Source organism: Melanostigma gelatinosum (assembly GCF_949748355.1).
Source record: "Melanostigma gelatinosum genome assembly, chromosome: 20".
Taxonomy (NCBI): Eukaryota; Metazoa; Chordata; class Actinopteri; order Perciformes; family Zoarcidae; genus Melanostigma; species Melanostigma gelatinosum.
The window spans coordinates 16,210,369-16,232,215 of record NC_136653.1 but is presented as its reverse complement, the minus strand read 5'-3'; the positions used below and the strand labels follow the sequence as shown (position 1 = coordinate 16,232,215).

Here is a 21,847-nt window from a genome sequence, read left to right as displayed (position 1 = left end):
ATGCCTCAAACTACGATGTTGGTTTATTTTAAAGTTTTGTATGTTACCAACGTTATTATTGGGTAGAAATAATGACACAGGCAAAATTAATCTTAGAAAATATGTATATTTTTTTTGAAGAAAGAATAAAGCTTTTCTTTGAAGGTAACCATTCAAGACACACAACTTTGTCAGCTGTGATTATTATAAAAGTATTAAAACATATAAAAATACAAGTCAAAATCAATAGCTCCAACAGCGCAAAGATGAGATCAGGTTGGCGTGGTCCACCTCTGATGCCGACATCTACTTTAATCTCTTTGGAACGATGCCGGATGGCCCACCGGCACCCTGAAGAGCCCGTTTCACTGGTCTCACCGGGGTTGATGCTAAAAGTAGAATACAGACCAATTCGAAATCAACAATACTAACAGAGTAAAAAAAAACTAGATTTTTGAACATAGGAATTCTCTTTCAACCAGATCAACAAACACACCAAGTTGTCTCTCGGTCTCCTTCAGCTCTGTAATCTTCTCCTCCATTTCTCGTTGCTTTTTCAGCATTTCAGGAGACTTTATGTCCCTTAAGTGATCTTCACGTTCCTTTTCTGCCTCATCCCGCTTCTCCAGAGCTGACCTGTGCTTGCTGAGCAGGTCTGTCAATAAAATAAGAGGAATTAAAGCACAATCTGACTGAACAGGGCTAAAAAAAGAAAAACACTTAGAAATGTGAGTAACATCACCTATGTGTTCCTTTAGAGTGTAGTAATGTTGTGGGAGGGGGGCTCCAAACACTTGTAAAGTGTGGATCGGCGGGGCTTTGTTCTGTGCGCCTCCGAACTTGCCCTTGGCACTGATCCTGTCGCCCTGTCTGGTCAGGATGGTGGGACACGGCCCCTTATTCTGTACCACCTGTAAGAAACGGCACATTTCGAGGAAACGTGTACATTTACGGCACACCTCCACCAGCGAGCATCACTCACCGCCTTTCTGTACTTGTTTGCAGAGTTCAGGTCATCAATCAGAATAGTGTCTCCGAGGATGTTTTTAAAAACTGCAAAGAAAGCAGGAAACATTCAGACAAATCGAAACATTCAGAACTTATTTTCTGCTGAAGAACCTTCATAATGAGGAGATTATAGGATACAGAAGAGCTTAAGTGAGATGGCTTTTGATACATTTAGGTTTCAATGTAAACAAATTACACAACATCCCGGTACTAAAAGTCAGTTTAATGTGGCAAAAGACTCAATTTCTGCTCCAGTGACTGGCCCCCCCCCGATGAGAAAACCCCTCCACCCCTGCAAGGGTGGATCCCAGATGGAACCATTTACCCAAGACTCAACAGGAGCAGAGGGGGGGTGGGGGGGGATGTGGGAAATACTACAACATCAGCAAACACAAAGAGACCTGGGAACACTCTAAAAAAAAGCCACAGGACAAGCCAATATAAATCTGCAATGAAAGACCAACAGCGAGGCCATGTTAGACGTAGCAGGGGAAATCCATCTGAGGCAGCTCACCGATGTTGCAGCTCTCCCGGTCGTGGGGGTAAAGCAGGAGGTTCCTGGCGTGGACCGGGTTCCCAGGGGGATTGAAGAGCAAGCGGCCATTTCCTATGTGGGGCATCGGTCTGCAAGCAATTCGGATGTTAGTAGAGAGACTGCTGGGCCGATCTGAATTTTTTTTACAATTCTTTAAAAAAGGTAAAGCTCCTCAGCAAAAAATAAATAAATTCAACCAAAACATGCCCGTCACAGTGAAATCTTCAAACGTCTTGTTCTATCCGACCAAGAGTCTAAACATTCAGTTTATTGCAATAAAAAAAACAGAGCAAAGCACAACAACCCTCACATTGGAGGAGCTGGAACAAGATCACTTGTGTTTGAACAATGACTCAAACAATTGATCCATTCTTAGAATAGCTTTTAAAAATCTATTGTTTAAATAACTTCTACTTTCTTTAATTCCAGCTTCTCATCGGTGATGAATTGCTGCTTTTCTCTCTGGTGTGAAGCTCTTGGTGTGATGGAGAGACAAAGGGAGAGGCCACCTTCAGCTTTCGGAAATTGATACTCAAATGTTGACACTATATATGTCAAACTAAATTAATTAAAACAGTCTGTACATCAATAAATAATAAAACAAAACCGAAAGAGTGTTGCCCAAATAGTAATGTGGTGCAGATTTAAACGCAACCCTATTGTAACAACCAACAAATAGGAAAAACTCATTTTAAAACTGGTGAGCATGTAATTGATAAAACATGCATAAGTAGCCGTCATCAAGAGGAGGTTGCTCTTTATATAGCAATAACTTTAGTCACCGTTATCTGTACTTAATAAATAAAAGACTGAAGTCTTATTTCATAAATTCAGAACGTTCATTTACATTTAATGTCCACATATCAAAGCATGCATTCATTTGCACGATCATCTCCTTTGAATTGAACTGCATGTGATGTGACGAATGAAACAGGACTTCGGATATCTTTACAATCTATTATTTAGTCATCCTGATTGTCCATAAGCGTACTTGTTCTGTACACACGACATTCATTGCATGTCCACAACAGGCGGGGATCCGCTGTTGATCTTCCTTCTTTCTAAACAGTCTGATCTTTAAATGACTATTGTTGGGAGGCTTGGAGCAGGAGTCTGCTTAAGAATTAAAAACTATAATCAAGGACACGGGAATCTCATCAGGAAAGCTACTCCGGCACCGACACCAGAACAGAAACACAGCTGTGCAGGAACTCCTTGTTCAAAGGAACTCGACCATTGACAACAGAAGGATTACCTGTTGCCTTGTTGCACATAGACACTGTCAAGGCCCATAACCTGCTGCCGCCCTTGGGTGTCGTCGTAGATCCTCTGCGCTGCCGCGGTCGTTTTGGTGATGACACAATCCATGTCGCCCCTGATATGCCAGGAGATGACCCTCGCAGCATCGTCGTCCTGCACACACGCCAAGTGGCCGACCTGTATTCAGAAGGTAAAGGGTGAGAATAAACCGGGGGCTTCGGTCCGACCACAGCTTCTCTCAAACTCTCAGATTACCACAAACATTGATTGGACACATCTGTATGGAGGTTTGTTACGGCGCTAAGCCAACAGAAAACCCTTTGATGTTACCATTCCCAAAACATCCTGCTGCCCGCTGAAGTGATCGCGACTGGAGCAAACTCTTCTGGGCCTTTTCAGGATCGCGTCGATTTCAGTTCTCTTTTCTTTTAGGACTCTGTCAACATCCGGGATCTACGAAGAACAACAAATATGCAAATGTAATCCCCCGCTAATTATATATACACACACACACATATAAAAATGAGATTTCTACACATACAGAAGTCAAGTGTGAATAGATTTAACATCTTACACGTACAGTTTGGGTAATTTCCACCTTCTTGCTTAAGAGCTCCTTTCGAATTTCAGCCTCTTTTCTATCTGCATCCAGGTGATGAGCTGAGATGGAAGAAGTACTTTCAATGAGAGACCGTTTCAAACAACAACAAAGCACAGACACAAGTTAAGTTATGTAAATACTCTAAATGAGTCTGTGACACCACGCAACCAACGCTGTTTTTTTAAATGTCTGATTCACGGTTTTGTTTTCTTTAATCTCCGATCAGAAAGTTCCACATTTAAATAAAATTAAATCATTTTAGTAGGACAAACATACTGTACGGCTGCTTGTGTTTAAACAAGATTTTGGCTTGTTTGCAAAAATAATTTAAAAAACACACAATTGTACAGTAGCACACTGCACGCAGGCTTATTTGGACAAAAAAATAAATAAATAAATTTAATAAAATAAATTTAAAAAAAAAATTAATAAAAAAAAAAAAAGAAAAAAAAAAGAGCTCAAATCTTACAGGTCAGCAAATGAAGGAGTTCTCTATGTGTAGTAAAGATGTCTTTGTATGAAGTGATGGAAGTAGTGAGCTGATCTTTCTTCCTGGACAGCTCAGACATTTTCCGTTGGCTCTCAGAATCTAAATAAAAAACATAAAACAGACAAAGTTTAACGTTTGGTCATATATATCATTCATAGTCTGACTTATAGAACATTTTATGACTAAAAACAAGGTGAAAACTGAGTCGACTGTTTTCTGATAAAAAGAAATTCCCTGACTGTAATGTGTCATAAAAATTATACAAGAGTTATGAACGCGGCTTTATCCAATGTATGGATATGTATGGAATGTATGTAAATAAGCACATATTTGATAAGCTAATGCCTCATTTGCATATTGAAACCTAATATTTTAGATGATTTGTCAAACAAAACGTATGTTGATGTATCGTGGTAATATCTTATTAGTTAACGTGTTTAACTAAGACATTAAGAGATACATCTATAAAACCAAAACTCTCTGCAGTTGGATGACACTGAATGAGGAAAATTACATTTTTGTAATTAAAATGAACAAAATAAATGTAATTACTCATTTACTTAAACTTTCACATCACTTTTAAACTGCTGACAATCAAATTAATACGTGAAACATGACGCAGATCTCAAAGTGTCAAAGTCATAACATACCATTGTAGAAATGGAAGGGGAGCTCAAAAGCAGCGAGGGGCGTGGGAACCATCAACACCTCAGCTTTGAAGAGGAGGATGTACGCACTCCCATTCTCGCCGGGGCTGTTCTCCATGATGAGCAGCCTCTGTGGAGAACAAATGACACAATCATCATATGTGCGATGTGCATCATGGCGCCATTCCAGAAGAAAAGCTGCGTTTGTTTGCTCACATTGATGTGGGCCTTTCCTTCCACCAAGCGTATCGTCAAGCTGTTGGTTTTGCCTTCAAACAGCGGGAGGGTTTTGTTGCCGTCTCCACCGACGTTCTTTATAGAAACGACCACCTTCCCGTCCAGGTCGTGCCCCGCTGGGTTTCCATATGCATCCTGGAATCAGTCAAATATACTCTATAAAGTGCAGCTTTAACATTAATGTGGAAAGCCGTTTCTGCTCTTTTGCCGTACGTAAACATTCATGCTCACCATTATCTTCAGGGTCATTTTCTCCACCAGGGTTCGGTTGGCAATGGCCTTGCTGTCGGAAACGACTGGTGTTGGTGGCTGAGAGTCGGGTCCCAGTTTGGCAGGTTGATTGGCCACCACATTTATCGAAATCTAGGAGACAGGTGTCAACTCAACGAACAACCAACTTTCCTTTTAAACGGACATGCTTTGCATCGTTACTGTCGGATGTGTGAAGGCGCTGCGACGTTTAGATTCAACCAACCAGATTACTGTGCAGGACTTTTCTGTCGTCTATTCGTAGAGAAAACTGGATGGTGTACTTTCCCACGTGTTCTGGGATCTCTTTATCTCTGCAGTGAAAGAAAACAAAGAACACATATTTACATTTCTTAAAGGAATAGTTACCGTTGAACAAAGCCAGGCAAACTGTTTCCCCCTTCTCTGGTCTTGCTAAGTTATCCAGCTGCTTGCAGTACCTTCACATTTACTGTACTGCCATCAAGCTTATCGACCAACTCTTGACATATTTCTAATTGATAATAAACAGTCATTGGCTCAAATACTATCTCGGAACCCGTCAGCCATCGTTTGATGATGTTTTAGCTGACAAAGAAAACTGTTATTTGAGTGTAAACTAGCTACTTGCACCCCAGAGATCTTGACAGCCCTCAGAGGCTAAAGGCTTCGGATATTGTTTGTTTTAAACATCCTGCAACAACTCAGGCAGAACAGAACCCGACAGGATGCAAACGCTTTTTACCTGAAGTGAAAACGGTCGTTCTTTTCATTCTTCATGGGTTTACTACACTTCAGCTCAGTGACCTAGACAAGAGAAGTAGCAGTTTAAAAGAAAAGCCATTCAAAAAAAAAGAAGAAGTAGTCAGGGACAGTCCTGCTTGAGAGTAAGTCACTCACCGCTTGCGTGTTTCCTGACAGCAACATGGACGCAGCGGCGGGGTTAAAGGTCGTCATCGGGCTTCCTTCATCAGACACCACGGTCACCGAGAAGACTGAACACAAACACACACACACACACACACACACACACACACACACACACACACACACACACACACCTCCCTTAGTTTGCTAAGAGAGGCATAAACCGGTTGCATAGAAATAAAAATAGAGATTTGATTAAGACGCAAACCTGGGAAGTGGCCTCCAGCAGGAAACACGGCGCTGGTGTTGTACTCCACCGACAGGCTGACGGGTTTGTTGGGATCAGGTATGACGGTGAGATTCACTATGAAACCAGCGATGGGCTTCTGGTTCAGGGACCCGTTAAACTCAAGCTGATAGTTCCCCCTGGTGGAACAACAGGGTAACAACACTCGCGTTAGTGACATCAGCGGCGTCTGGAAATGTGGCTGAATGATGATACAACCCCTGATTGATTTGAGACACCTTTATTACATGATGAGAACAGCTCCCTTTATGTATGGTATTATAAAGTGACACTTACTTTGGTCCGCTCACACTGCTTATAGTGAAAGAGGCTTTCCCTTCTGCGTCTACGGGTTGTGAAGTAACAGTTGACGTCACCTACAGCAACAAGAGGATCTCTTGACATCGTTTACCACTTTGATATCTCTTCCTGACTTCTTGAAAAGCATTAAAGTACGTGTTGCGTTGCGTTGCTCGTCGAGCTAACCTTCAGTGCCGGGGCTGAAGAGTTCACTTTCACCACGACCCTCTGGTCTGTAGTCGGGTTTCCCCACTCGTCACACAGCTGGACGACGAACGGTGCGGCGATGCCTTGGTCATTCAGCACCTGCAGAGGCTGTGTGAAAGAAACAAAAAGATGTGCTTTGACGCTTAGTTTAACCTGCTGAATAATGAAAATAGCAATAATAAATAGCTTAATCCCCTCGTCCATAAAGTAAGTAAAAGTAAAAGTCCTTTCTTACCTGTGCTGGCCCACTGATGAGTTTAAGCTGCGCAGGGACTCCAGCAGTCACTTTAACTGTGACGCGTTTCACAAAGCTCCTGTAGGTGAAGCACAACTCTTTGGGGCCAAGAGGGCCGGACTGGAACTGCACCCCCGTCACCAGAACAGAGCTGCTGCTCTCCTGATTTCAACATACAGCAGAAAGTATCTTCAGGACATTTACACAGTTTTGGAAGAAGTATTCAGATGCTTTACTTAAGTAACAGTATCGGGAACACGATCGAAGGAATATTTTGCTACGAGTAAAAGTCATGCATTGAAAATGTTCCTTCAGTAAAAGTTCAGTAAATAAGTACGAGCATCAAAATGTACTTTGAGGACTCATTCTGCAGAATAGCCCATGTCACCATTATAGTAGTACAGCGCATTTTTATTTATTTATTAAATACTTAACAGCTGCTTGACAAATAAATAAAATGAGCAACTTAATCATCATATTTGCTAATATCTTTCAGGGGAAACCACGGACTTCTAATAAGTGCACACTGAGCTGCTCTCATTCTACAGCAAAGCGCCATCAGTCAATCTACGCGGGACGGAAATGTCCAACAGCAATAAATTAAAGCTCTTCTCGTTTCGCGCACGTCCTCCCGTCAGGAATGCTTCTGATGCCAAGCAGAGAAGGAATTTAATCTCGGGAGGCTTTCCTGCAATTCCCGTTTTATTACCTTGCTTAACTCGTGCGTATATCAGGCTGTGATTGGCAGGTTTATGGCTTGTTGGTCGGAGATCGAGAGATGGGGGTGACCTCTTCAACAGGCCGTGACTCAGTATGCAGGAGTAAGACGAGTCATTTGAATTGTATGCTAAACAATTCCTTTCATTGCTGAAGTTTTCCTTTGTGTGTGCGTCTCTTTTCCCACCTGCCAAACAAAGGCGATTGCCGATTTGTCCAGACCCTCAGCTTCCACAGTCATGTGCTTCTCACAGGTGGAGGTTAGTGTCTTGGTCACATTATCAAACCGGTCAACAAGTTCCAAGCCTGTGGAGGGACAAAGATGCGTGTTATCCAGTGTGCAACCGTATCCTCAATAGTAAGATTTCTGGGAGTTTAGGTTCATACTGACTGATGTTTCCAGGAAGGATTACACCCAGCTTCACGGTGTTCTGGAGCAGAGTTGCTTTGAGTCGGTTTGGTTCATCCGGACGAGGCCTGCAAACGAAACAAGAGAGGATGAAGACTTCAAAAGTGGATATCAAAAGAAATATTTGGCATTTTGGGGAATACACTTATTTGCTTTCTTGCAGAGTTAGGTGAGAAAATCAATACCGCTCCCACATCTATCGGTTAAATATGAAGCCTGGAGATCGTCATTAAGACCGGCAACGAGGAATGTGCTAGCTTGGCTCTTTCACAACACTGAATCCCAGCTTTGAGTCGGGCATATGTCTTACACGATGTAGAAGGAGACGGACAGACTCTGGTCTTGGTAGGACACCTGGTAGAAGAGCGCCGGCTGCACCTGCTTGGGCACCTGTAAGTCAGGCAGCTTCCCCTGGACCAAATCCTCTACATTTACATCTCCTGTCCAGTTAACCTTTAAACAGTCACAGTGAACAATGACAAGTCAGCAATAAGATGGGAAATGTTCATTAATCACACCATTTATAAAACAAACATCTGCAGAATAGGATAGTATAGTAAGTACAACAGGCATAGATAGATAGATAGAGATATATATATATATATATATATATATATATATATATATAAAAGACACCTTGATCATGGAGGCTATTTCAGCAGTGGGAGGAACCACTCTCCCAGCCTCATCATACAGCTTATAGAACAGGTTCTCCAGCGAGCCTCCAGCCAGCCAATCTATCTTTTCCTTGTTCGTCAGCACCAAACTCTCACTGCAGAGCTCCATGCGGGAGACTCGTGTGCTGGGCACCACCTTCAGCTCCCTCTCGACCACCGGCATCTTCTTCAGACTCTTGTGGGGGAAATGAAGAACAGGCGGAGACATCACAACCAAAGTCTTAAAATCGGGGAATGTTCCCAACGAAACAGAAAGCTTTTAGACTTACAGGCATCTCAAATTTCACTTTGAGGTTTTGTGGTTCTCCGTTGATTATTTTCAGGTTGATGGGCTTCGTCACAAACTGTCCGGCTCCTGTGGTGCTGCAGTCGATTGCCACTGCTGGAAACCCCTGAACCTGATTTGCAAATAAAAAGGATGACGATAAGTCCACAAACATAAATTTTTCTATTTATTCAGATTATATCACGTAATGCACACCCATCGTTTGCTGGCAGTACCTGGCAGCAAATGATCTGTTTGTGGCGAGCAGTGATGTTTCCAGCCTCGTCGTGAATCCTAACATTAAACGTGACAGGGTTTCCATTCTCTACTGTGATTGGGTTGTCTTCTGGCGTCACGTGGAGGGAATGTGGATTACCTGAAAAATGCAGGAGAAAAATTAATGCTTGTGCAGTTATATTCCCTGCTTAAGAGTTTAGTTCAGGGGTTTGCTCATGTATCAGTATAATCTGGAGTTAGTGATAGTTCATGCATCTAAAAAAAAAACAGTCGCACATTCATAAAGCTGTGATGGGACACATGTTTCATGTACTTTCATAAACGCATGTCAGTTCACTCGAGGCCTTCAGCGGCGTCGTCATCATTGGGTGAAAAGAGGGGGTCCGATCATAAAAAGGGGGAACAAGGGTATAAAGTAAAGCACATTCCTTTGTTTTGTCAGTTGATTCCGGACAACTCTGTTTACTTGTACTCCGTGTGACGCAAATAAACCTGCGTGAACTGAAGAAACTCCAAACTCTCTCTTGTGTTCTGTGGGTGTTTGTTACAGAGTTCCTTTTGGTGAGAATCCTGTGGAAACTCACCACGAGTCAGGTAGCAAATAGGCATTACGCCGGCCTTTCAGTATTGCGTTTAATATAAAGTTAAAGTGCAATAAATTGATCACAGACAGATTATTTACACAGAGAAAGACAAGATGCTTAAAAAAAAAAGCACCGCTGACAAGGTTGTGGTCTGATCCTCATCTTTACCACTTCAACCACAGATGGGTAACATCTAATTGTCATTATTTCAAGGTTCTACTCATTTTTCTAGACGCATAAGTGAGTGCAGTCCTACCAGGAAGAAGACAGATCTTGATCGTCCGCGTGTCCGTCTTCAGGCCAGGCAGGGTGACTTTCAGGTCATACGTCTGCAAAACAACAGTTGGAGGATAAGCAGTCGTCGTCTCTTCTCTTGGGTATCAAGATATTTTGTGTCAAATGTTGTACTCTTGTCTGAGCAGAGATATTTATCTTTTTGTAAGTTTGCATCTCGTACTGCGTCGATTCTTTTATGTAACATATTTGTTCCTTTTGCATGAACCAAACGGTCAATAGGCAGACTAATGTCTTATAATAGAAGGCATATTGTTTTTCTAACCTTTGATTGTTGATAATTCAGGACTTTTCCTCTTGCTTTGACACCTCTGATGGTGAACGTGGTCCCACTGGTGTACACAGTCTCGTAACTCAGATCCAGGCCACTAATTAAATAATAAGGTTAATGGTGCTAGAGCTGACTAGCAAAGACATGATAGGATTTATGATCAGCTTTCAAATCAGTTACATAAACTGCTGTTCGATAAAAGCACATGTCAAAACATTTCAAGCCAGAAGAAAAGAAAGCCGTCCACTGAAAACCAAGGAAACAACAAAACTGGGGTTTCACTTTTTCAAACGACAGCAGATGACAACATAAAGTGGCACACCTGCATTTGAGTACAGGTTTGAGATCAGGAGGAGCCGCCGCCGCGTGATCGTGACCATCTTTTATAAGCAGAGGAATGTTGAACGGCGCTCCTACGTAAAGAGTGGCGCTCACTTCACCGACAACGAAACTCGCGGCACCCCCCGCTGAGAAGGATAAACAACAAGTGGACGTGTGGGATTGGGGCATTTAGAAATGATAATAAATGTGACAGTTGATGTGTCGTGGTTTTACTTACCGTTGATGGTGAACTTGAGTCTGTAGCTTGGAAGGTCTTTGTCTCCAAAGGTGGAAGCATTGGTCTCGTTTATCTTCGTGTTTAGGAACAGAGTATACTTCCCCAGGGTGGTCAGAGTGTCTGCAAAAGGTGAGATGTTTGCAAAATTGATAAATGATGATGTTTTAGAGGAGACGAGGGAACGTAGTTCGGATGGAAAGCTAGTTGACACGACAGGAACCAGAGGTCCGTAGTCTCGTGCATAACTCATCCCCAAATGTTACGAAAGAATGTCATTAATGTGTTTGTGTCGCCCTCCAGTCGTTTCGCTGTTGGCGTGGGATTTGGCTGGTCGGCATAGGGTGCACGGTGGCCTGGGCGATAGCAACGGGAGGATACTCGGGGAATAGGGAAAGGGCAAGGAGCAGATGTGTGCGAGTGTAGGAATTGGAACGGTGTAAGAAGCATAAACAGGACACCATGACCTGTGGCGTAAATCAGAGGAAGGCGGTTGGGAAGGAGGCTGGTGATTAATCAGACAACCGGAGGTGCGTGCCTAATTCAGGAGCCTAGAGGACGGGATGCAGGAACCCCCGGTGTCTCTGGGGACAATTAAGTCACCCAGGCCAAAGCAAGGGTATAGAGGGATGTGTAGTTATATTGTGAAGTTATTTGATCCGGGGACAACCCGGTTTGCATGTACTCTGCGTGATGCAAATACACCTACGTGGAGTGAAAACAACCCAATCTCTATCGTGGTCTGCAAGTGTTCGTGCCAGATAGTGAGATCCTGTGGTGTCTCGCCATTGGTCAGATAGCTGAAGTTATTAAGCTGGCAGTAAGATATTAAGACTCGAGCATAAGCAAAGAAGCTGCCCATCAAAAATCATTCATGGGCATCAAAAGATCGGAACAGAAAGCACAGAATCGAACTCACTCCAGGCACAAACGATCACTGGCGTCTACAATTACCGGCAGCATCTATGCGTGCATGTGGAGCAGTATTTGCATTGTAAACAAGATGTATAACCTGTTAAACCTCAATGTCAATCAAAGTTAAAACAACTTAGACATCTGCTAATTAGATGAGTGAGTAATGGAGGGTGTATCTTGCCGAAACCAAGGAGGCAGTTTCGAGGGATAAGTTTCGAGGGATAAGTTTCTTTGTGGGACTAATCCTACTTCAGACAATAATGTGTGTGGGTTGAAAGGCTGTCGCGATCCGACTTGGGCCTCATTAAATCAACTGAACATACAGTTCTGCCCAACGCCTCTCTGTCAACATGTTGATAAGGTGTTTGCACGCACAGAATACCTGTGGGATGTGTTGTTATCAACTGTTAATTAAGGGCAATAATAGTTAACCTGGCCGACGCAAACTCTCGGGTGCGACTTCATTCCCAGCATCACAGCCACCGCCGAGACATAAGGTACAATAAGGAAGACGTTTCTATTTTTAAGTGAATTGCTCTCGAGGAAACAGTTTGATTGTTCCGTATCGAAGCAAATAACCAACGTGAAGTGAAGACTGTTCATCTGGTTTGTGAGTCTTTGTTACTCGGGTTTCTGTCTCGTGAACCAGTGGCGTCTCACTTTTTGTCAGATAGCAACGGTGATCAATTTAATGGGAAGATATTAACGGCGGAAAGAGCCCTGCACAAAAGAAGAAAGTTATCCCGATTTAACCACGACTACAACAATGAGAAAAGATAAACAAAAAGAAACTTACCATTTTTGTTGAACCAGAAACCCCACGTCGCTGAATATTGGGCACTTAAAAAGAGAACCGTTTCATCTTCTTTAGGACCTACTGAAGACAAACATTCAGAGGAAAAATAAAACAGCGTTACAAACCAAGAAGCTGAACACAGAATTAGAAAGAAGGGAAAAACCAAGAAGTTGACAGAAAAGGAGTTTGTAACAGCAGATTTTTAAAGACATTTAATAAGCCTAAATTCTCTTGTTCCTACTTTTAAACAGTCTAATCTAATAGTTGTCTTCCTGTATTACGGCTTGTAACGTTTATCTCTTAAAAGTAAAAATCTAAACATCGGATTGAACTTCTCAGAGGTTTAGAGGAGTGCGTTTCCATTCTCTTACTGTGCCGGACGACTTTGAGCTCAACCACCAGTTTCTTCCCTGGTCCCTGGCCCACCGAAGGCATCGTGGATAACGAATCTCCCTTCTTGTTCAGGATGGCGACTTTGAGTGGCCCTGAAATGATGCGGGGGGGGGATTACCATGTTGTGATCATCAACAATGACCGGTATGTGAGCCGGTGTGGTGTGCAAACAGTGTTGCAAGTTTACCAAACTGAGTCCCGGCTGGACGAGCAGCATTCTGTGGCCAGGAGTTCCCTTCTGGCCAGTCCAGTTTCAGAAGCTCTGGAAGCCTGGAACAAACAAATGCAATTGACTTGAGCTGATGAAGTCTCATCGGACTTCTACTACTACGTCTGGTCAGGACAAGGAGACGAGCGGGAGGGAAATAAATCACACACACTACAGTTGCATGACTTCACATCACCACAACTAAGCTAAAGGCTCACCCATTCCCGGGTTTTAGGACTCGTTCCTGCAACACTATCGAGACGATTGTGCTGCGTAAGGTACATATGATGGTCTTGCTTTGAGGTAAAAATACACTGTAAAACCAAGATTAGTTGCTCGGAGTATGAGAGTATTTTCCCGAACTGCTTACTTGGCGGAGTCATTGTCAATGTTGATCTTGATGGCTTCATCAGTGGCGGTCTTGTCAATCTTGGAAATGGGTATGATCTTCACCTTGTCGTAAAATGCTTTGGGTTCCTGGAAACATATTTAATGATCAAAATCAGGCTCCAAAAAAGTAAACTGAAGAAACCGTTAACGTATAGATATAGAGACGAGATTCAACGTCAAGTTTCCTCTTGCACGGGGAGATCTTTACACTCCAAGCTACTTCGATACCATGCTTAAGTACAGGATTTCCATGAATACGTTTTTATTGCACAAGAAACGGCTCGAACTACAAAGGCAGCACGATAGAGAGCGGAAAGAACCGACATGCAAAACTCACATAAGTCATATTTTTTATCACAACTCCATAATTCCCTCCTTACCTGTTCCACTTCAACGTCTCCTCCTGTGGAGAAGACACTGTCGTCATGTTTTCCATGCAGCAGAAAACGAACCACACGACCATACAGAATGGGCACCGTTTTGTGAGACTTCACCTGTACGAAGAAGAACGCAGGCATCAACAAATAAATAAATAAGAATACAGAACAATCAGAATATACACTCAGAAAAAAACAAAAAGTTGCTCACGAGTTGGCCCGTTTTGTATATTTTGCCGTCCCACTCTATGGACGAGAACGTCGCCCAGGGAAACTGCATTTTCTTCGTCAAATCTGTTCGTGTTATGGTCTCCGTATAGTCCAAGAACTTTACTTGCTTGTCCCACTTCGCGTGGCAGTTTTTCAGCCACTGCGTAAACTCCTTCTGAATGTTGCCTCTTTGTTTCTGTGGGCATACAAATTAACAGTTGAGCAACACCTGGTGGCTTTTAGTTTTGTAATTAAAACAAAACCAGACTGAAGCTGCAACACGGGCACTGTATTGTAGTCATGTTCCAATATTCAATGGTGATTTGGACTCCTGTAGAAGCATCTGGCAGAGTTTAGCTGGCTCGTGCAGAACATCGATTGATTTACTTCCATTCATTGCCTCTTTGTGCTGGGCAGGTCGGCTAGCCTCGGCTAACCTATGCTAGCTGTGCTGCTGAACTTTTACTCTCGACACGCTTGCTCACTCGGGGAATACAGCATGCAAAGACCATCAGTGATAAGCCTATTTATGGACTCATTAGTGTAGCACAAACAGTTACTGAACACTTCCTGTCTTTTGCGTTTTGCTGTATGATCAGGGGAGGCGCTACAAAGCACTGCAATTTGTTCTAAACTTCAAAAAAAAAAAAAGTGCATTGTGTATGATCACCTGTGAATTAACAGTGTGTGTGAAGAGGGTGTCCTTCTGCTTCAGTTTCATCTCCAGGTCCATGAAGGTGAGCTTGTTCGTGGTGACCTCGAATCTGTCGTCACTGAAAAGCACCCCCGAGATCCGACTGTAACACTCCGCAAGCTCCTTTGCTCCTTTATTCGGAGAACACCAGTCAAACCTGTCGCAAATGGACGGCGGAAATGTAAGAGAAATCAACAGTCTGTGGCAGTTAGGCACCGCCGCGCTTTGAGCTAAACGCTAACGTCATCACGCATACATCCGGATTTTTAGCAGGTGTAATGTTTACCATGTTTTCTAATGAACATTAAACACAGATCCTTATATGATGTCATTAGTTAAGTACTGGGCAGATTAAGCTTGGACTTGATGATATAAAGTTATATTTCATCCTCTGGGAAACACGGCTGTCTGTACGTAAGGTCATTGCAATCCATGATTATTAGTGGCTTCCACCTGCCTCCAGTCTTTATGCTAAGCTAAGCTAACTGGCTTCTACTGGCTCCAGCTCATATTTAGCGTACAACCCTTTACAACTAAGGAATTAATGAAGTTACTTCCTATTCTTTTTTTTAACTTAAAGTGGAAAGAATTGTGTAACAAAGTAGTTAAAAGTGTTTACTCGGGCACTTTGGTGTACGGTATAAGCCGTCCATTCCAGAAACAGTCGAATATCGGCCTCTTCCCTCTTGCCTGATGCCGGGCTGCAGATTCATTATCAATATCGTCTTCATCATCAGAGACTGATAAATAAAAAAGGACCAAAATGAGACATGCAGTTAAAAAAAGATGCGTGATATTGCATGAAGTATAATTCATATGTTTGGGTTAGAATACCTGGCTCTTCTGGGTAAGTCTCCTTGTCATAGAGGAAGGGATGATACCGAATGACTCCCTCCACAGAGCCTCCGTCTCCAGGGACGGCCGTGAACTCAAAGGTGTCCACAGCAGCGTTTATGTACAGAGTCTGCATGTCGTCGTCAACTTCCCTCAGATTCATCGCACGGGGACATTTGGGAGGCTTCTCGCGCAAAGTGATCTGTTTAAAAAGGAGTCATGTGATAACATTAAGCCGAGACTGCATTCAAGCATTTAGCAGGAAAGAGACGTAGAAGTCACTCTTGATGATGATTAAACCTTTTAAGACCAGCAGCCTCACCTGAATGTCGATTTTAGAGGGCTGATCCGAACCTGTAGAGCAGCTACTCATGTCCTTTCCGTTGACTCCATGAACGTAATAGTGATAGATGTGGCTGAAATATGGACAAAACTGAACTTTATTTATTTTTTTTTAACATGAGAATTAATCCAAATCAGACAATTTGGGACCTGTTCAGACTTTTGAGTACGTATCGGATGGTGTGGGTGATTGAACTCACGCTAGCTGTCTGGTCCACACTAAAAAATCTTGTTTCAAAAAGGTGATATGCTCAGGCTGGACCCCCGTGATGACCACGGCTGTGAAGCTTTCCTTCCCGGATTCCTCAGCGATAAGGGCGTGGAGCCAGCGCTCGTCTTTATTCACATGCGAAGAGTCACCGGGCTGCAGGAGGAGGACGAGACGTCACACAGAGAACAGAAGAGGCAGTCTCCAACATGAGCAGAAATCTTGCTGAAACATACATCACTTATTATGGTTGGTACATGGAAATTAATTTTACGATCACCTTGTTTTTGAAGTTACAAGCGAGCATGTACTTGATCTCAAGGGAGGCGCTTGAACACTTACCGTCCTGTTTTTCATGATGCTGCTGTAAATGTCCTCTTTGTCCCTCTCTTTTCTCTCAAACGCCTCCTGTGACAGAACCAGCTCATGAACATCTGGGGAGCCAACTGGTTTCGTGATCATCTACAAAAACAAAGTGATGGTTCATTTCAGCCACATTAGTATTTATGGCAGTCTTTGTTCCCGTTTGTGGCGGTGTTACACTCTTAACCATTTTCATAGAAGGCGTACCCTGGTCGAGTTTCCGATGTAGAAAACAGCCTGTTTTCCTCCAACTCCAAAGTAGGAAATATCACTGTTGAGACTACGAGGGACGGGATCAGGCCGCACGTACCCCTCTTGCTTTCTGTGGTGAAAAATTAAAAGATATATTAGAAGCAAACTTTGGACAATCATGGCTAAACTGAAGCTAGAAAGTGAAGTAGGTAAAGCAGACAAACCCTCCAACTGTGACTTTTTCCCTGGAAAATTTAGAGAGTCTGTACACGGCCCAGTTCTTGAGCTGTTTCGAGGTCATCCCACACCCGTTATCTAAGACAATCACTGTAGGTTTCCCAAGAGTTTCATCAAACACCTGGACAACAGAGTCAAGCCAACATGACATATTTAGGTAAACAGAAGGCACAGACTGGCAAGGTTAAATATTTGGTTAGGAAAAGCACATGCTTAACCAACCAGCCGTATCTCTATTGTCCTCAATCCCGTGTTTTTAGCTGTGGCCGAAAGAGAGTTGTCCATCAGCTCAGCAAGTGCATATGCTGGGAAAGAATAAAAACCAGTTATGAGTGATGATATGCAGCTAAATGTCTGTTCATTTCAAGTGTACTACTTGCATTATACCAGAACTTACGCAATGATTTCTGGCCCTCACTAGTGTAGTACTCGTACAGGCCGCCCTTGATCAACGTATCGTAATGAGGCACAAACTTGATGCGCTCCTCCGTTGCCACTGCCAGAGCTTGGTCCTTCCGTTCCAACAAGTGGAGGGTGCTGCCATCCTGAAGCTCCTCTACAAGGAAAACAAATGAACCATTTCATCTGTCTTATCACATGAACTGATATAATTTAAACAAGATACAATGATGACGACATTTACAGATCAAATTAACTAGGAAAGCCATGAAACAGCTTGTTTTTGGTGCAATTTATTATCACGCTGCAGCCTCTTCTCTGCGTACTGCGTCGATAAATATATAAATAAAAGTTAAACAGTCTAAAATGTATTAGTTTATTTACTGTTACTGTGCACCAACAATGACTGATTTACTCACTATATTTGTCGAAATCCAGGACTATTCGGTCCGTTGTGGCCAGCACATATGTTTCACGTGCACGGATTGAGAATTTCTGAAACAAAATGTCAAAAATGAGTGTCAATGCATTGATTAGTCCAACAGACAATTTAGAGGCAACTATTTTGTGAATTGACTCATCGTTTGTCATTTGTCAAGTCATTTGACAAAAGTTATTGTGAACTGTAAGTCTTTAGGGTGCCCCTGTAGCTCGCCCAAGCAACGGCAACTGGCATGGAAGTCAGTGGCAACTCCCCTAAACAGCGGCAACTGCAGTGGCAGGTCAGCGGCAACCACCTCGAACAGCGGCAACTGCAAGTTAGTGGCAACTACCTCAAACACCAGCAACTGCTGTGGGAAGTAAGTGGCAACTACCCCAAACACCAGCAACTGTCCTTGCAAATCAGTGGCAACTACCACAAACAGCGCTAAGTCAGTGGCAACTCTCCCAAACAGCGGAAACTGCCGTGGGAAGTAAGTGGCAGCTACCTCAAACAGCAGCAACTGCTGTGGCAACTCTCCCAAACAGCAGCAACTTCAATGGCAAGTTAGTGGCGGTTGAACCTGCCATCAAAAGTGCCACTGCTAGTTGCCACTATTTGAGCTCGCTGTTAGACATCAAACTACCGATATCCAGTCAGTAGTACATCGTGAAACCTTTATCTCACATTTTCAATCCCTAATTAAAAAAGGGAATTGTTCCTCTTGAACAAAAAATAGGAAATATTATAATAAAGACGCCGTTTTCAACCAAATACATAGACCCATCATCCAATATCATAGTATGTGTTTAGAAAGAAAACACATATATGCCACACTACAGAAGTGTGATTGAAAGCATCCCCTGTCAGTGCTTTACTGTGTGGTGTGCCAGCTACACGGCAGAGAACCGGAGGGAGGTGGCCCGTGTGGTTAGAACAGCACAGGGGATTGTGGGAGCTACCCTCCCTGACCTGGACACTGTGTGCTGTATGCAGGCCGCCTCTAGAAGATGGCCGGCAACATCGGCAAAGACATCACACACTCTCTCTTTGTTCCCCTGCAATCAGGAAGAAGATACAGGACTATCAATGCCCGGGCTAACAGGCTGAGGAACAGCTTTTTCCGCCAGAGCGGTTTCCTCCATCACCCCACCCCCACCGGACAATGCTACAGAGAAACAAAAAGGCAATAAAACAACACTTTAACAAAGCACTTCTTTCACTTTAAAGCCATTGATGCCTGTGTTTTATCTTGTTTATCTTGTTTTAAATCAGCAATGTCTTGTTTTAACCTTGTTGCTGCTGTACTGACTGATGAGTCGCCAACTTAATTTCGTTGTATGTTTTTACGATGACAATAAAAGTCTTTATATGGCGCATACACATTTAATTTATGAAATATACAAGGTTAGAGACTGGAAGGAAGTTGTACTTAAGTGCAGTAACGTTAACCAACTGCATTATTTCTCTTGGACAAGAGAGAGAACTTGAAAATGCATTTGAATGCTGAAATTAATTGTAAAAAAAAAAAAAGAGAAAATTGCTGAAAATTAAGAAATGGGAGACCGGTACCCTTTTGAAAAATGTTGAAGCCCGAAAGCATTTAAACTGCACTGCTGAAAACCCTTCTAGTTGAAACGTCTAACTATGGTGTCTGTAGCTGAAAGTATGAAGAAGGCGGCTTTGAAAGTTGAAGAAGTTTAACAGCATTTGAAGATTTTCTCCATAGAGATCCCATTCAAAAGAAAATTGCAAATAGCTTAATATTTCAAAGAATTTAAAGATTATGAAAAGTCATGTCACCCCTCTCCTGAAAGAGCTGAACATTTTGATATTCGAACAGTTTGTGGCTTAAAAAAAAATGTCAGCAGTACTGATATTTGTAGTAGTACTAGAAGTATTAGTATTTAGAAGAAGTATCAGTAGTAGTAGTAATAGCTGTAGTAGTATTTAATATAACAGTAGTAGAAGTAGTAATGGCAGTATTTGAAGTAGCAGTAGTACTAGTAGCAGTCGTACTAATAGCTGTAGTATTAGCATGAATAGCAGCAGTAGTAGTATAAGTAATAGTAATAATATTGATGGTAGCAGTAATAGCAACAGCAGAAGTTGTAGTATAAGTAGTGATACTAGAAATATTAGCAGCAGTAGTAGTTGTCACAGTATTAGTAAGAGCATTCATTATTTCAACAAAAAAGCCAAATTTTGAGCTTAATGTTTAAATACAGTTAATGCATGGGGCTTTTATTTTGAAAGGGTGGGAGAGGAGACAGACTCAGAAAGTATGAAATACACAAACAGAGGTTATTAAATGACAGGCTTCATCACAAGCATTTCAGTTAGAATTCATTCTGTGGGGCTTTTATTTTAAAATGGGGGGGGGGGGTGTGGGTGTGGGGGGGGGGCCCTGTAAAAGCTCTAAGACCTGAGAGCGAGAGCTTTTTTAGAAATCTTTATTTACTTAAAACATGACAAAAAAAAAACATTGCCAAGGCAATGAATTCAACACAAAACAAAAAAACAATCAAAACAGATTCTCTTCATAATATGTTCGAGGAACATTGAATATTAGTCCATGTTTTTACTCATGTTCAGCCTCTGTTTCACTGAATGATGGTCCTGAGACCCCATTCAGCTCTGCAATAAATCCTTGATCTGGAAATAGATCTGTGGAATCAGAAGCTTCCTCTCCTCTGTCGTCCTTCAGCATCTCGACCTCCTTCAGCCTCTCCGCCAGCCTGCTCAGGATCCTCCTGCTCTGCCTGGTGGAATTCAGTCCGAGTAGAGAATCCACTGCAGGTGCAACCCTCAGTTCAGGACCATCTACCTCCACCAGTGTCCTCAGGACGGTGGTCCCAGAGGAGCACAGCATGCTGCTCAGCCCTGGAGTCGTGCCACCCTGGATGTCCATCTTGGCTCCGTTCACCAGCGGCTCTTGAAGCAGCCAGTGTGAGCACGTGGGCTCCGATCTCTTATTCTCCATTAGCTCCATCATTGTTCAGCTCATTCTTTAGTATCTGAACTATTTTTTTCAGTCTGAAGCCTTCTTGTACTGCGAGACATCCTGTCTTTAGTGCTCATGTGTGCTCTGACAGAGTTTAAGAGCTTCTTCTTTATCAGAGATGCAAGTTGGTCCTCCACTTTAGCGCCTCTTACATTTTTACTCTTCATCAGAAAATCCTGTATCTCCTCCACACAGCCTAATTAGCTTAATCAGAAACACCTGTCTAGGAATGGGGTACCATGTTCCGTGGAAAGTGTAAAAAGCTTAATAATTCAAAAAGTTTAAAGATTAGAAAAATGAAAAGACATAGCAGGGGTGTCCTTAAAGAGCTGAACATTTTGATAGTTGAACGGTTTCTGTAGCTTAAGAAATGAAGAAGAGTTTTTAAAAAAACGTACGGAAGAAATAGAAGAAGTTGAATAAAGATTCGAAGAACAATCACGTTACCGTTTAAGTAAAGTTAGATAACATTACCCGGTGTAGAAGTCGAAGAAAGCCATTGAAGTCCAAACCACTTGTATCCAGCAATTCACTCGTAATTTTCGCTTTATTTTCGGATCGGCAGTCGTAAACAGTGATAATCCTGCGGTCTCTTCTTTCCTCCATGGTGACTGCTGAGAGAAGCGGGGAGCGCCAAGTGCACAGCGTCCAACTTCAGACTATAATCACGCTAACAAGCTGGCTAAGATAACGTTACATATGCATTACAGTTTAACATGACTTTGACTGAACTGCATTTGGTATATGTTATCTTTAAACGACCGAGACCTTAACCAAACCGCGCCCAGTCGGAGCCAAATGCGAACTTCAGACTGTTATGCTATGATAAGGGTTCTGGCCCTTTAAATGCTAGGGTCACGTTACTATGGTAGCTCTACAGGGACACACCCCATCCACTTCCGCGAAACCGAAACAGCAACAACGCGCTTTGACTTTTGTTATCATTTCCTGGAAGTGGTTTTGACACGGCTGCT

At 42.7% G+C, this 21,847-nt stretch overlaps 1 protein-coding gene across 1 annotated transcript; it reads right to left on the bottom strand.

Annotated features, from left to right (window-relative positions):
- Positions 1-98: 98 nt before the first annotated feature.
- smchd1 (structural maintenance of chromosomes flexible hinge domain containing 1) lies at positions 99-21,640 on the bottom strand. The gene is made up of 47 exons (XM_079291776.1): positions 21,348-21,640; positions 17,868-17,943; positions 17,447-17,605; positions 17,272-17,354; positions 17,037-17,170; positions 16,828-16,942; positions 16,600-16,719; positions 16,250-16,413; positions 16,030-16,123; positions 15,708-15,909; positions 15,493-15,613; positions 14,850-15,030; positions 14,181-14,375; positions 13,973-14,086; positions 13,573-13,679; positions 13,182-13,264; positions 12,973-13,086; positions 12,602-12,682; positions 10,894-11,013; positions 10,657-10,801; positions 10,329-10,431; positions 10,026-10,098; positions 9,185-9,324; positions 8,953-9,081; positions 8,643-8,858; positions 8,317-8,459; positions 7,989-8,074; positions 7,785-7,903; positions 6,881-7,042; positions 6,625-6,753; positions 6,436-6,515; positions 6,121-6,278; positions 5,886-5,980; positions 5,731-5,792; positions 5,233-5,320; positions 4,989-5,120; positions 4,737-4,892; positions 4,524-4,650; positions 3,853-3,972; positions 3,363-3,442; positions 3,113-3,235; positions 2,778-2,959; positions 1,502-1,611; positions 962-1,032; positions 722-890; positions 476-634; positions 99-368 (listed from the first exon to the last, which is right to left on the bottom strand). Exons 1-47 carry the CDS (start codon positions 21,477-21,479, stop codon positions 286-288), a joined length of 5,835 nt encoding a protein of 1,944 aa, XP_079147902.1. The 5' UTR covers positions 21,480-21,640; the 3' UTR covers positions 99-285.
- Between the last annotated feature and the right edge of the window lie 207 nt (positions 21,641-21,847).

Coding starts and splice junctions, on each gene's coding strand:
- smchd1 (XM_079291776.1), bottom strand. CDS start 21,479: ATGGAGGAAAGAAGAGACCGCAGGATTATCACTGTTTACGACTGCCGA. Junction 13,265..13,572: donor ATTGACAATGACTCCGCCAA/GTAAGCAGTTCG, acceptor TGTTTGTTCCAG/GCTTCCAGAGCTTCTGAAAC. Junction 12,683..12,972: donor GCTCAAAGTCGTCCGGCACA/GTAAGAGAATGG, acceptor GTTTGTCTTCAG/TAGGTCCTAAAGAAGATGAA.